This window comes from Bombus vancouverensis, unplaced genomic scaffold (genome assembly GCF_051014615.1).
Source record: "Bombus vancouverensis nearcticus unplaced genomic scaffold, iyBomVanc1_principal scaffold0043, whole genome shotgun sequence".
Classification (NCBI taxonomy): Eukaryota; Metazoa; Arthropoda; class Insecta; order Hymenoptera; family Apidae; genus Bombus; species Bombus vancouverensis.
Window position 1 is genome coordinate 135,496 of NW_027468934.1, and position 13,750 is coordinate 149,245.

The 13,750-nt window shown below is 36.9% G+C and overlaps 1 protein-coding gene across 8 annotated transcripts in view; it reads left to right on the top strand.

Moving 5' to 3' along the window:
* LOC143304607 (uncharacterized) overlaps positions 1 to 12,839 on the top strand; it is a 34,484-nt gene extending 21,645 nt beyond the window's left edge. For 2 of the 8 annotated variants that reach the window (XM_076627110.1, XM_076627112.1), the window contains exons 3-8: positions 201 to 352; positions 438 to 579; positions 898 to 2,661; positions 2,734 to 2,801; positions 3,193 to 3,291; positions 10,698 to 12,839. In XM_076627110.1, the coding sequence (XP_076483225.1) occupies positions 10,730 to 11,155 (426 nt within the window). In that variant the 5' untranslated portion in view covers positions 201 to 352; positions 438 to 579; positions 898 to 2,661; ... (1 more) ...; positions 3,193 to 3,291; positions 10,698 to 10,729 and the 3' untranslated portion in view covers positions 11,156 to 12,839. Of the gene's footprint in view, positions 1 to 200; positions 353 to 437; positions 580 to 897; positions 2,802 to 3,192; positions 3,292 to 10,697 lie in introns of all 8 variants that reach the window. The other 6 variants (XM_076627111.1, XM_076627113.1, XM_076627106.1 and 3 more) reach the window with 4 other exon arrangements.
* Positions 12,840 to 13,750: the final 911 nt, after the last annotated feature.

Genomic DNA, 13,750 nt, shown 5'->3' on the forward strand with positions numbered 1-13,750 from the left:
TTAATTATTCGTAAGATAGATTAGTCTATGTTAAGAGCATTGTGAGCTCATCGTGTACAATGATACTTATCCATCTTGCAAGGAAAATTAAAATTCTATTCTCTTTTTCTGCCGAAACACGCGTCCATTGATTTTTCCGAAAGATCGCAAACTCGTTCGTTCGTGCCGTGATTTTTATTTGATTTTCCGATTGATTGCAGATTCTCTTTGGCTTCTGCCTACTTTTAGGGGCACATACAGCGTCAGTAGCTTCATTTTCTTTCTCTCGTCCCAGGTTAGACAAATGTGTCTTTGATGCCGAATGCAAACCAGTGGGGCTACGAATTATCGTACGATGTTTATAAAGATCGATGTAATCATTGTGTGAGATATAGATATTGCGCGATGTATCCTTTGTTTGAAATTTGGAAAGATTCGTGTAAGATCGTTTTGTGTAGATCGTTTGACTTTCCGTATCTGCTTGTATCTCCGTCATCCTTCCCACCACGCCACTTTGGAAGCTGCTCAGCGAAACTAAGGTGCGACGAGTCCATTCAGTCGTCTTCTTTTCTATCGATAACATGGATCACGTTGCGTCAGGTTTGTAACCTATTCTAACCTATTAGCGGCGTCACTTCTTCATTACTGTCATTACTATATTTTTTACTATCGTTTATATCTCGTTATTAATATCGTTTAATCAATCCACGTTTATTTAACGATTTGTCGAACATTCAGATAATGAAATTAGGTGGTTTTCTGAAATTTTTTGTTTGTATCTCTCTTTAATCGTCTATTTACAAAATGATACTGTTACTGGTAGCTTGTATCGTAAGCTTTCGTAATAAAATCGTTATTGATCGTTTGATCGTATTTTCATGTAATTATTTTATACATTTCTAGTTTGTTTTTGTGCAGGTTATCGATCGATGGCAGGGATAATATAGAAGTAACAGGAATATTAATATATGGACGCAACGACGATCAACGATCAGTCTGATGAATTTTCATGGAAATCTGGTAACGTTTAATTTATTTTAACTAAGACAGCTGTGTATGAACGGTTCTATTGCCTTTTTATTCGAGCATGGGTAACATTTGATATACAATTTATGTCTACTTTAAAATATACTTGATACATATTTCATAATAGATCGTTTCGTAATTATTTGGAATATTAAAATGAAAGTAAATACGATTAAACAAATCACTTTTTTTCATTCAAATATATGAAATCATTCTCTTATTTCAAACGAACTTGTAACAAATTATTTTATTGTTTCAATGTAATTCATAATGTAGAATCCTTGATAATTTAACGATAGCTTCGTGTAGACAGTTTGAAACATAGAAATCTTAACAATAATAGCTTTAACTATATCGATAGGTATTGTAACACACTAGGTATTGGTATATCGAATTCAAATTATTTTTCTATATTACGTGAATTTGCTATAGTTTCCGTCATATATTGCAACTTTGTAACTTGTGTCTTTTTCATAGAGGTGGCGCGCAAATAGACTGAAATACTTCAAAGCAAGACTTCGCGCGCGTTTCTCTAGCATTCTTTAAGCATTCTTTTAGTTGTGAACTTTTGAATTCTTGGAAATATTTTCGGATATTTATAACACGCGACCGTTGTGTGTTAACTATGTTTCGTGTTCTAATAACGAACATTCGTGGTATGATTCTCGCAAATGAAATGATCGATTCCCTATTTCGGTTAGGACAATAGAGGTGGTTATATGAAGTATTACACTGAGATAACGGTTTACAATTCGCACTTTATTCCAACAATTTTGTAGAGAAGATAGTTGAGCTGGTGCGTATAGATAAGTGAAGTAGGTGACTGATCTAAGGGTGGAAACCCGGTCAAGAGATGTCGACTGTTCTAAAGATGGAAAATCAGTAAAGTTCGGTGACGATGCTATTGTCACGTAAAATAACAAAATAAAAAAGGAATTTGAGGTAAAAAATAAAAAAAAGAAAACTTTATTTTTTTTCTAACATCAATACACTTTACAATCTACTTCCGAACTCTAGGCGTGACTTTCTAAGACTGACTCTTACGATTTTACTTTCAATCGGATTCGATTACTTTCTTTTGTCATCCCTCAACATCCCTACCGTCCATGCATTTGCTAGGCGTCCGCGATCGTTGCCACGTGCTCTTTCTTCTAGAACCTTCGGTGGAAGGACCGTTGGGATGTTGATGGTTCATTAGGCACTTCAGCGATATACATTGTCGCCGAGTGCCGCCACATCTTTATCTCTATCTCTATCGTCAGTCCGTCGGATTTGAAGTATGCCGGTCGTGACACTATGGCGGAGGAAGGCTAGCGATGGGTGTGTCTAGCGCACGGGACCATCGGATTTGTAGATGACAGTTTTGACTAGGAAAGTGAGGGCAATAGTCATTGCTTCTGATTGGATGAGAAAAAGGTTGGTGGGCAAGGAAATGTTCTAACCGCCCCGGAGAGAAAGTTGCTAGCCGGAGACACCGAACGTGAGAAAAACCAACTTTCCCGTATCATTCCGTAGTAGACAATAAATTTAAGGAACACTTGAAATAAAAGAACTATGAAAATGCCAAGATTTATGGTGGGTCCTGAAGACTATTGAGGGTACGCAGTAACGATGCGTAGACAACTGGCTGTCATGTTGCCCGCGGATTGGGGCCTGGTTTGTGTACAGAGTCACCGGACGTAACATTATGTATTAACGATATAAACGATATCTTATGTTTTGTTGTAGACATATCACAGCTTCAACTTTTCCGTCTTCTTTGGGAATGTTCTAACAGTGGCTCAGAAGCCAAGAACGTAAGTATCTTTACATATCGTACTTTAATTATGTCTATTCTGTATATTTTGTATATTTTGTATATTTTGTATATTTTGTATATTTTGTATATTTTGTATACTTTGTATATTTTGCTTTGAACGCTATTAATTAAGGAATACAATTTGATTAAAAACTTGGGAGGTTAGGATCTTCTCGGGTTATTCTTCTATTAAAATAAAAATAGTGTTAGTTAAAGCCTTAATATCGAAGTGTAAAACAAATAACTAACATATTTCAGAAATTATTCTAGATTTTAAACTTTCATATCAGAGTTTCAGTTTTTGTACCTATCGAAGTTTATTAGCATTTCAATCTTTATTATTAGCAAAGTTACAAATTCAATAAACTTGCATTTTTCATTATCTCCAGGTTTCCAAATAATCAGCAGTCATTCATCGTGTTTTGTTCTGCTGGGATAGCACGGCAGTTCGATGGCGTAACGCTTCTGTTCCTCTGTTCCTCCTAACGGTGAGTCGCATGCATTTCTGTTCCTCCGGTCACTCAATCGTGTGATAGGATGGAAAGATGCGAATCGGCGTGGGGTTGTATTACGTAGAACTTTTTGCGAGCATAATGACCGCGGATATTTTTTAAACTCGTGAGTAGTAACATTTTTCTCAAATCTTTATTTATTAGTTCAGGATAGGTCTTCTCGCACATCGCGATTATAATAATTAGTTTTTTAATAGTTAGTTGAAACATGTACATTTGAGAATATACTCGTGGTACTTATAAATATGTATATTAATATTCGGTAGAAATAGACAAGTATCGACACGAATATATCTGTGTCACATAAATATGTCGGAGATGAAAGAACACCGGAGCCTTTAGAATTTTGGATAATCCCGCAACATTGTAACCTAGAGTCTACTATAGCTGTAACTGAACAATTGTAGTTATTCAATCCGATTGTAATTGTTCGAGATTGGTGATAGTGAGCTTGGGCTCGAGGCGACAGTCAGTTGCCGAACGTAGCCGCGGTCACGGGATGAACGCTTTGCCTAACAAAGGTATGGAGTAATTCTATAGCTCTCCTTAAAAGAAATATTCGTGGCGACACGCGACAGTAAACATTCCAACGGTTTCTGTCCCGTGGCTCGTCACACGCAGACCCTATTCTTCGAGTAAGATGATTGCCAGATGTCGATGCGTCTCCGCAGTACATGTTCGGCTAGCTCGAGGGCCCGTTATAAATCTTAAGGTATAGTTAACTAAAGTCCTTCAAACAGACAAACAGTCTTTGTCCCAACTACGGGAAGATAGGGGAGACATATTTTTCAACGAGCGGCGTCTCCCACTAGCAACTTTCCTTCGAGAGCGGCTAGCATTTTTTTCTAACCACCGATATGGAGATTGACCAATTATCAGCAACGCCAATTTCCCTTACTTGATAAACGAAGGTTATCCTCGACGAATCCTCATGTCCTTAGACACACCCCATTATGGTTTTCCTCTGTGGCATCATCGGGACGGAAACTCATTCTTTCTTGCGATCTCATCGACGAAAAGAGTAACGCCTTACGGCCAGTGAATATTAGGCGTTTTATTAACAAAGAGTCCGACTTAGAGTTTGTGAGCGCGTACATTATTCATCCCGTTCACTTCCGGTCCCGCAGAACCATCGATCGACCTTCGCGCGGAAACATAAACGCGCTTCGTACTCGTATCTTTTGTTTGTAACTCGGCGATCATGCAACACGATATAATGCACCGAGCAAGGGAAAACAAAAATTATTATACGAAATTCCGTTCTTTGTCCGTTACAGAACGTGGATGCGCGTGATACTCTGGATGCGTCAATACCGTTAATTACGTATGTCCAGGCAACACGTTGCTACGTCTTTCAACAGACGCAAATTTATAATACGCTGATTTCTCGTGAAAAACGCTATCGCTTAAACGTTACCTCCAATTCGTCGTTAATTCGTTCCAAATCGCTTAATCTTAATACCTACTAAAAACTACCATGGTTACTTTGTAAATCGAGTATTGTAAATCACAGTGACCAAATATTTATCCAAGATGCGAAGAAATTTGCGATATCGTTCAAACACACACACGCACACACACACACAAAAACGTATAATATATCTTTATACGAGATTATTTATTAATTAGATACGAAAGGAGAAAAAAACATTGTTTCGGTTTTGTCATTTTCTACGGAAGATATTATCTTTAAATACAGTTTCAGAAAATATAGTTTTCGGACTGTGGCGGATAGGACGGACCGAATCGTACGATAAAAAGAAAATAACTTTCCTAACTACGCGTATATGCTAAATTTCATATTACCGATAAATTTCGTATTACCTTATTTCTTTTGCAATTACCGTTCAGTCCTTGAACATATTCCAGAAATACTCATGATACAAGTCTTTTCTTTCCTTCGTAACGTAATATGCATCATATACCGTAAGAACTATTCGCTAAATGAAGCGAGAAAGCGAGAAAGCGACAAGAAACATTGTAAAACATACTACGACCGACTATTTTTCTATTTAATTTTCTAGCTAATTTTCTATGCTTTTTATTAATTAATTAATAAATTTTCGCTCGCGCGTTGAATTTCGCATAAAGCTATGCGACTCGGGGGAAAATTTCATTTTATTTCTATATAAATTACCAATTTTATACATAATTTTGTTCGCATAAAATTTAATTCTATTTTCGTTACGTTACGTTACGTTACGTAAAGTTAGATTATACACTTGAAATCTCAAGTATACGATCTTGTATATATTTTTCATACTACTAACTTGTGACTCGTAAAGTTTTTAAAAACATCTGTTCGACGAACGGACGACATTGCTTCGTACAGCGGTAACTACTAGTCGGTAGGATATCGTGGAAGAGTGGAAATTTTGGTGTAACCAACGAGCGGGAGAACGGGAAGAATTAAACCGTAGGAAAATGAAGCGTCACGCGGCTATATCGGCCTCTTCTCGGATGTTCGCAAAGGCCACGACGATGGTAGTTACAACTATGGCTGCGACGCCGACGGTAAGGTCAAGGCCCTCTGCAACCGCCCTACCCAACTCCCATGCAGCTTCGTGGTCACGTGACGCGACTCAAGGTCTTTTCTCCCTACTTTAACCACGCCATCCACCACGATGCACCAGGATTGCACTTTTTTTCGTATATTTGGACGAACGCAGTCTCATAACGTTTTACCTTTATCGAGAACTTGAGAAAACGTTCTCGTTCCTGTCACTCTCTCTCTCTCTCTCTCTCTCTCTCTATTTTCCAGCCTATTTTCCAAGTTCTCCGTTTCGCTTCTATCCGCAGACTTCGAAACTTGTTCTTTGTCCCAACACTCTACATACAATGTTCATATATTTTTCTTCTAATATAAATTTTTCTTTTATTAGCGAAGCGAATATAGCGATATAGAAGAATATAGCGAAGACTTTGTATAATAAAACGCAACGAACCAACGAGAACGGGTATATATTTTATCAGATATATCATACGTATTACGCATATTATCGATATGGTATCGGATATCGTATAGTTTCGATTCGTAAATATCGATATATATATATCAAGATATAAGAATGGCAGTTAATTAGTCAAGTGGTTAAAACACGTCGTTTTTTTACCTTAGTCCGATTATCTGCGTACATGTTTTAATTTGGCGACGAAGAATTATTATTCTCTCACGGAATGGACAATTTTTCATTCGGATGTGTCTTTTCGGGGGTATTTTGGGTCGCTAAAGCCGTAAACGAGGATCGCTGTTCACGGAAATGGACGGTTATGAAAATTCGGCCTTACGAACGTTTGGCGGAAAAAGATGCCAACTGCAGAACCGCCAACACCGTGATCATACAGAGAGGTAAACGGTAAGCAGCAGAAGGAGCGACGATACAGTCAACGCCACCGTTTCACATGCCAATTTTGCCGCTTAGCGTTCGCCGCTCAGCGTCCGCCGCTCAGAGAGCGGCATGATCGCGTCCTTAGCCAGCCGCCTCGTTCTAATCGAATATTTTATACGGTAAAAGCGGTATAATATTATTAACAGTACTACTATTTCACTTGCAGATTGATTTTCCGTACGCAATTATTTATAAATCCTTGATACAAGTTATCGTTACGTTGCACAGTATCGCACAATTTACCATTCTACTGGAAAAATGATCCTTGAAAAATGTTTCGTATAGTTACGCATTCTTCAAAAACCATCCGTATATGTACATGTATTTTATGTGTACAGTGTACAATGTACAGTGTACAGTGTATAGACATACAAACGATGCAAATTTTCCTATATGATAATTAACAAAAGGAAATAAAATTATTTTTGTATACTTGTTATTATTATTTTTATATATAACTATATACTTCGATATACCATAAAATCCTTGAATTTTGAATTTAACGTTATTTATAACTGGACGATAGTAAGTAAACGATAGTAAAAGCTTTAGTAAAAAAAAGTAACTTTAATACGTTCAAGTGGAACGAATAACGTTGCTGAATCGTCCTATAGCGTAATTACGACGTTCATATTTCATCTACGGTTGTAAATATACAAAGATTCGTTATCGATCGAGTGTATCGATTATCAGTATTCCACAGGTACCTACTCCGTTCTCTTTATGCGAATTATAAACGTGTATTAAAAAGTACGTTAGTTTCTCGAACTCTGCCGATTCACTTGTCCATTTGGTAATAGAATAAAGCTTTGGAAAAAAAGTAAGCTTCTGGCTATACTTTCTGTCGCTAATTTGAAAAATTCATCGGTGTTTTTATATCCGAGAATCGATTTTCGATTACAGGGCAAACAAAATTTTGCCCCTAATCGGCACGATTATGTAATCGTATGTCGCACGATCGACAAGGGTCTGTATGATTCGCGATGAACGAATAGAAACGATAATAAAAGGGAATAAATCGATAATACAAAAGAGAATTTCTTTTCATACAACGCTTCGTTCGCCATAAAATCGAATTTGAAAATATAAAAAGTGGAAATTGGGAAAAGTTAGGAAATCGCATAATTACGGTATTTTCGATTTGCTTATCGATCGATGTTAGGTTCATGCCTAGATAAAAGATACGAGGATGGCAGGTGACGCGGAAGAGGGATCGATGACCTTAAGAGTACACGACGCCGGCTCTATTTCGAGCGGGTCGTACATATGTATATACCGTAGGCCCCGATTAAGATTCAGAATGACCATGAAAGAAGCAAGTACGACGAGCCACGTTTGTTTTCCTATTACATTAGTCTTGTCAATGCTGATAATACGCGGGCCAAGTAAGACGTTATCGTTGAGCACATCCACCGTTCGTTCCACGTCCAGACTTTTCGTTAGAGATTATCGTTAACGTTTCGCGTCGTTTTAACGTTACGCTGCAGAATGATTTTCATAACTTACAGAATGACGCAAAGACAGTGTCGGACTAAAGCTTCCGCAGGCCTCCTTCGTAGAAACATTCTTTAAATGGTCTTTGAAATATAAACAAAAATGTTTAGTTTAGTTTTCCCTCAAATGTATCTTTTTAAAGGGTAAATTTAAAAAAAAGGTAAAGAAAAAAGGGTTACAACCTCCTCCCGTACCTCTTCTCTTAATCGACGCTGGCGCGAACAAAAGTTAATTTACGTTCGAGCGACTGAAACGCGTCTTCTTTCGTAAATGCTACGTTACTTATTATTAACATTTGCAACAAATGCAACTTATTATTAACATTGATTCTCTTATAATCGTTAAAAACTATCGGATTAATTGGTTGGGTCCAAGAGACAAATTTTAATTACCAAAAAAAAACGCCATGTTTCGCGGAAATGCGTATCGGCGACGTAATATCTCCCTCTCTAAACGGACATCAAAGAAGGATATACGTGCGCAACGAGTTACGAAGTGCATAAATCAGACAAACTGTCAAACTCAAATTTATATAAAACGAACGAATGCGTTCGTCCCGTGAACAAAAATGAATACAAAAATGAATAAAAAAATTAATACAAAAATTACGTACACAGAACGCATATAACTTTTTTCACATATTTTTTTCTGCCATGTCAAAGTAAAAAGAATTGACGTATTCGAAACGTACGCTTCTTTAAGCAAATGTCGGTACAAACGGTATCGCACAATGCAATCCTTTGTAATCCTATGTAATCCTTTTTCTAATTCACCTACGTATTTTTCTGTTACGTCAAAATAACAAAATATCGGCGTATCTAAATTAAAGTTACTTTATCAGATTGTATGGTAAAGTTACCGAGAGACTTACTACGAGAGAATCGCTAGACTCGGTTGCTAGGAAACAACATTTTATAAATTTATAGCCTAGTCGATATTTGAGTCGATAGTTTAGTGAGAAACTAACATTTATATTTAAAATTATAGCAGACGTTTTAACAATCGAATTATTTAATAATGAATACGATAGAAGAATTAAATACGATAGAAGAAACACTTTTACTCAACTTAGAAAGTACACGCTAAAGCTGCGAGCAAGGAGAAACATGCGAGCGAGTCGAAAAATTTCATACGATCGATTGTCTTGCTGCTTCTACCGAACGATAACGTGCGATAATTGCACGTTTACAAAGACTGTACGTTACACAATGAGCATACTAAGGTATTTCATAGAAGCTTTCCTTGCAATCGCGTTCCACGTAAGTACAAAAAGTACTAGATTCGACGTGGAATCTCTCTGCCCCCTCTCTGTGCTTCACTTGCAAGGTAGGCGCGGGTTTTCCTTTCACCCGGGCCAGTCAGCTCGAGTAGGCCTAACTGCATATACATACGTACACGCTTAATATCTCGTTGAACGCGCATACGTTCCTACGTAACAACTTCACAGGAATATTTTCCATGGCTGCGCGCTTATGAACGCGCCTTCTAACCTTAATCGCATATACCTTTTTCTCGTTTTCTCGTTTTCTCGTTTCTTCTTTTTCCTCTTTTCTCTTATTTTACCCATTCTCAGCATTCTCCGATTTCTCCTTTTACTTACGGACGACGATTAATCGAAATCGAAATCGAAATCGAAATACCAAACAAATTTCAAAATACTTGCTACAATCAAGATTTTTATAATTAATATATTATCGGCGTTGTACAGCGCTAAAGATAAAACTGTTATCCGCGATCGAGCCAAAATGTAACATATTCGATAGGATTTATCTTTCACAGCTAAAGATCATTTTAAGAAAAATTATAATCAACGTGAATTTCAAATACGTTGCTTTCGCGATCGATCTTGTATTACGATATATTCTACGATAGTTGATCGGCGAGCGATCGAAAGCGGTGGAAAAACATAAAAACGTTCTAGATAAGACGACCAAGATTACATAAAAATACGAACAATGCCCATTTTTCATTTGCTGGATACGACACTTTATACGAGGTTATATGTACATGCATGCCGATCGAGGATACTCAGCGGTCTGGTCTGAGTGTCAATTAAAATTATTATAGCCGGTCGAGAAGCATTTTTCAGCAGCATCGGGAAACCGGTTCGCTTTGGCATCGGCTGCAATAGCCAGCTACCGTCGTCTCGTGTAAGTACAGTACCGCATTTTGTTTTCGCCTGGCTCAACGAGATCGCGTCCAATTGGTTTCGCGCTTCGGCAAAATTCACACCGCCGATGCCGATAGAAAACGATCGGTAGCGGCGCCTAATAGCTTAGTTAGATCGCCTTCCCATGATTCCCATTATATACAGATAGCGTAACATTCGCAGCCTCTACCCTATTGTTGTATGATTTATTTAAAAGGAAAATCCGATGTATATATAAAATATATATAGGGTGTGGCAAGACGCGAGTTACAACTGGACAAAAAAGTTATTTCATATAGAAATAAGTAAATGTAAATCATAATATTTCGATTCGCAATTTTCTTTTCCAGGTTATATCACGCGTCCTGTAAAATCCTGTCAAATGCTGTCAAATACTGTCAGGTGCTGTCAAATGCTGTCAAATGCTGTCAAATGCTGTCAAATGCTGTCAGATGCTGTAAAATGCTGTCAAATGCTGTCAAATGCTGTCAAATGCTGTCAAATGCTGTCAAATGCTGTTAAATGCTGTCAAATGTTGTCAAATGCTGTCAAATGTTGGCAAATCCTGTCAAATGTTGTCAAATGTTGTCAAATGTTGGCAAATCCTGTCAAATGTTGTCAAATGCTGTCAAATGCTGTCAAATGCTGTGAAATGATGTCAAATGCTGTCAAATGTTGTCAAATGTTGTCAAATGCTGTCAAATGTTGGCAAATCCTGTCAAATGTTGTCAAATGCTGTCAAATGCTGTCAAATGCTGTCAAATCCTGTCCAATCCTGTCAAGTCCTGTCAACCTAACCCCAAAATAAATAAAAACTAATTATAACGTCGCGTATCTTACGTTTCTACTGGAACGTAAAGGAATGTTGCGTTTCTGCGTTACTTTCCCCTCGACTTGTCCACATCACCGCCTAATTGCATTTACAGTCGCGTATCTGCTGAATCAAAAATACAGATTTATTATCCTGCATATTTCCAAACGCATCGTTCATCGTCATATAGATGAGATCGAAGAATTGTCCTCCAGAACCCCTTGGGGTTAGGTTGATTAATTTAAAAAATCATTCAGGCTAATTTATTTTCACCAAAAACATTTAAATGCTAATAGCAAATTGGCAATGGGAAACAAACAGATTTAAAAGGGATTCGTATTAACGATCATCGTGTGCAACCGAAGCACGTTCGTATTTAACGCTTCTCTGTTGGCAATATTTATAATACACGGGGCGGTACGTTTACAATCGTCGTAAGTCGATTGGATAAGAAAGTAGATGAGCGGAGGAATAAGTGTAGCTAGCAATAAGTACGCGGCATGCTCGAAGAACTTACTTTGTGAAAACAAATAGGAGGAAGAAAAGAGGAAGATTGCCGTCGAGTAGCAACAAATGATCGAGGTGCGGTCGGGCCAGTAAGTACGTCGGGAAAGGTTCATCAATATTCATAAGTCTCACTAGGCCTATCCACGTCTCAAGGATCCAGGGAGTTTCCAGTACACGCTCCTTCTCCCTATCTCTATTTTTCTCTTTTTCTCTTTTCATGTACGTGTCGTGTGCGACTACGTATACCCGACGAAAGCCATTCGCGCGACACGGATTTGTCTTCGTAATGCGCACATTGCACGTATGCGCGCATACCTATTCCCACTGCATAAACTGCATTCTATATCGACATTGTCATATCGCGTTACCGTTTTCATATCCCTGTGTGCGTCGGGGCAAACATATATTTGGATGTCTCCTTCTACCTCAATACTCCTTCTACCTCTGATAAAATCGCAAAATAAACAAAGACAAATACTCTGAAATATCAGCTGTGCTATATATTTGAATCTAAAGTATTTCACGCTTTCTCATCGTTCAAGTTAGCTGTATCTGGAATTACGTCGTTTTCACAAAAATATCGAATACCGTTTAAACAAACAGGACCAAGATTAATTAAGAAATATTCGTTTCGATATTATATAGTATGTATATATTCTATATGTAAATAATATTCAGTTTTAATAAGAAAATTTTGCAAAACAACCTGTACATTTCGATATTATAATAACGAACTTTAATCATTTTTATTACGTTTTATTACGTTTTATTACGTTGACCAAACGGTAACGGCATTTGCAAATTTTTCTTCCAACTAGATTTCCAACTAGAAGGAAATTATTCAAATAATTAACTTTAAAACGTATGCATGCATGCGCAGAGACTAGATAATATGTAATATCGGTATTGTCAACAACTATTTTTCAGCCAAACAAAAGATATCAACTTTTCCATAATAATTTCAATATATTGACTCTTTATATTTGGATAATACGAATATAGATGTCTTTGTTTCTTATTTTTCTTTGTATTTCTATTGCTTTTTAAAACCAAACAAGTTATATCAGAAATCATTATTTACGAATTAGTTGTATTTAAATGTGCGTTGATAGGTGCGTTTAGAATGTATAATGGATAAGCTGTGTATCACAATAAGAGTCGAGTTGTTTTAAAAGTTTAACATATTCTTAATAACCTTAATTGTACAAGATGGCTTATAAACATTGACTTAATCTAAAATAAATATTTGACAATTTAATTTTTCTTCGAAATTCCATTCATTTACCATTTAATAATTATTTCAACATTTAATTTTACATTTTAACATTTAATCTCTTTATAACAAAATGTTTGCTCACTCCTTTTTGATACTCGCCGAAAATACCTACCAAATTTTATCCAATCCTACGTTACGTTATAATTTTAAAAAACATTCTCTGTTAATGCCAATTTCTCTTTAACATAGTCTTTATAACATTTACTTAGTTCGTTCGTTTACTTGTACGTGCATACATACGCGCATACGTATGTAGATCATATGTATTTGTACATATAGTCATGACAGTCCGTGTATGCGTACGCGTATTCGTATACGTATTGCACGTGTAATGTATACACATGTACAGTATATAGTTTGCGGTCGTGATAAGATCGAGAAGGAACTTGCGCAATCTCGAGTTGCGATTACCACTGTCGTGGACAGACCCGTCGCCGCCACTGTCGATAGATTTTACCTGTATCTTGTATTTTCTATTCTATTAACGGAGAAACTACTCGTTACCTTAAAACTTTAAGATATAGAGATAGATACAAGAATCGTATGAAACTTCTTAATGAAAATGACTTTCGTAATGTTTCCAACGGTAACTCTACTTTTATCTTGCATTGCCATATTCTCAAGTCGGTGCTTAAAGGTTACGTTAACACGAGATACATACAACGAGGCTAGGCTATCTCTATCGCATGTATCGCGTAATAGTTGCCATTACATTTTTATTTTTTTCCCATCTATCTAGTATCCAGAATTTGAAGTTTCGAAGGAAGAAATTTTAATCGACCGAGTGTTTACAGAATATTTTTCTAGGT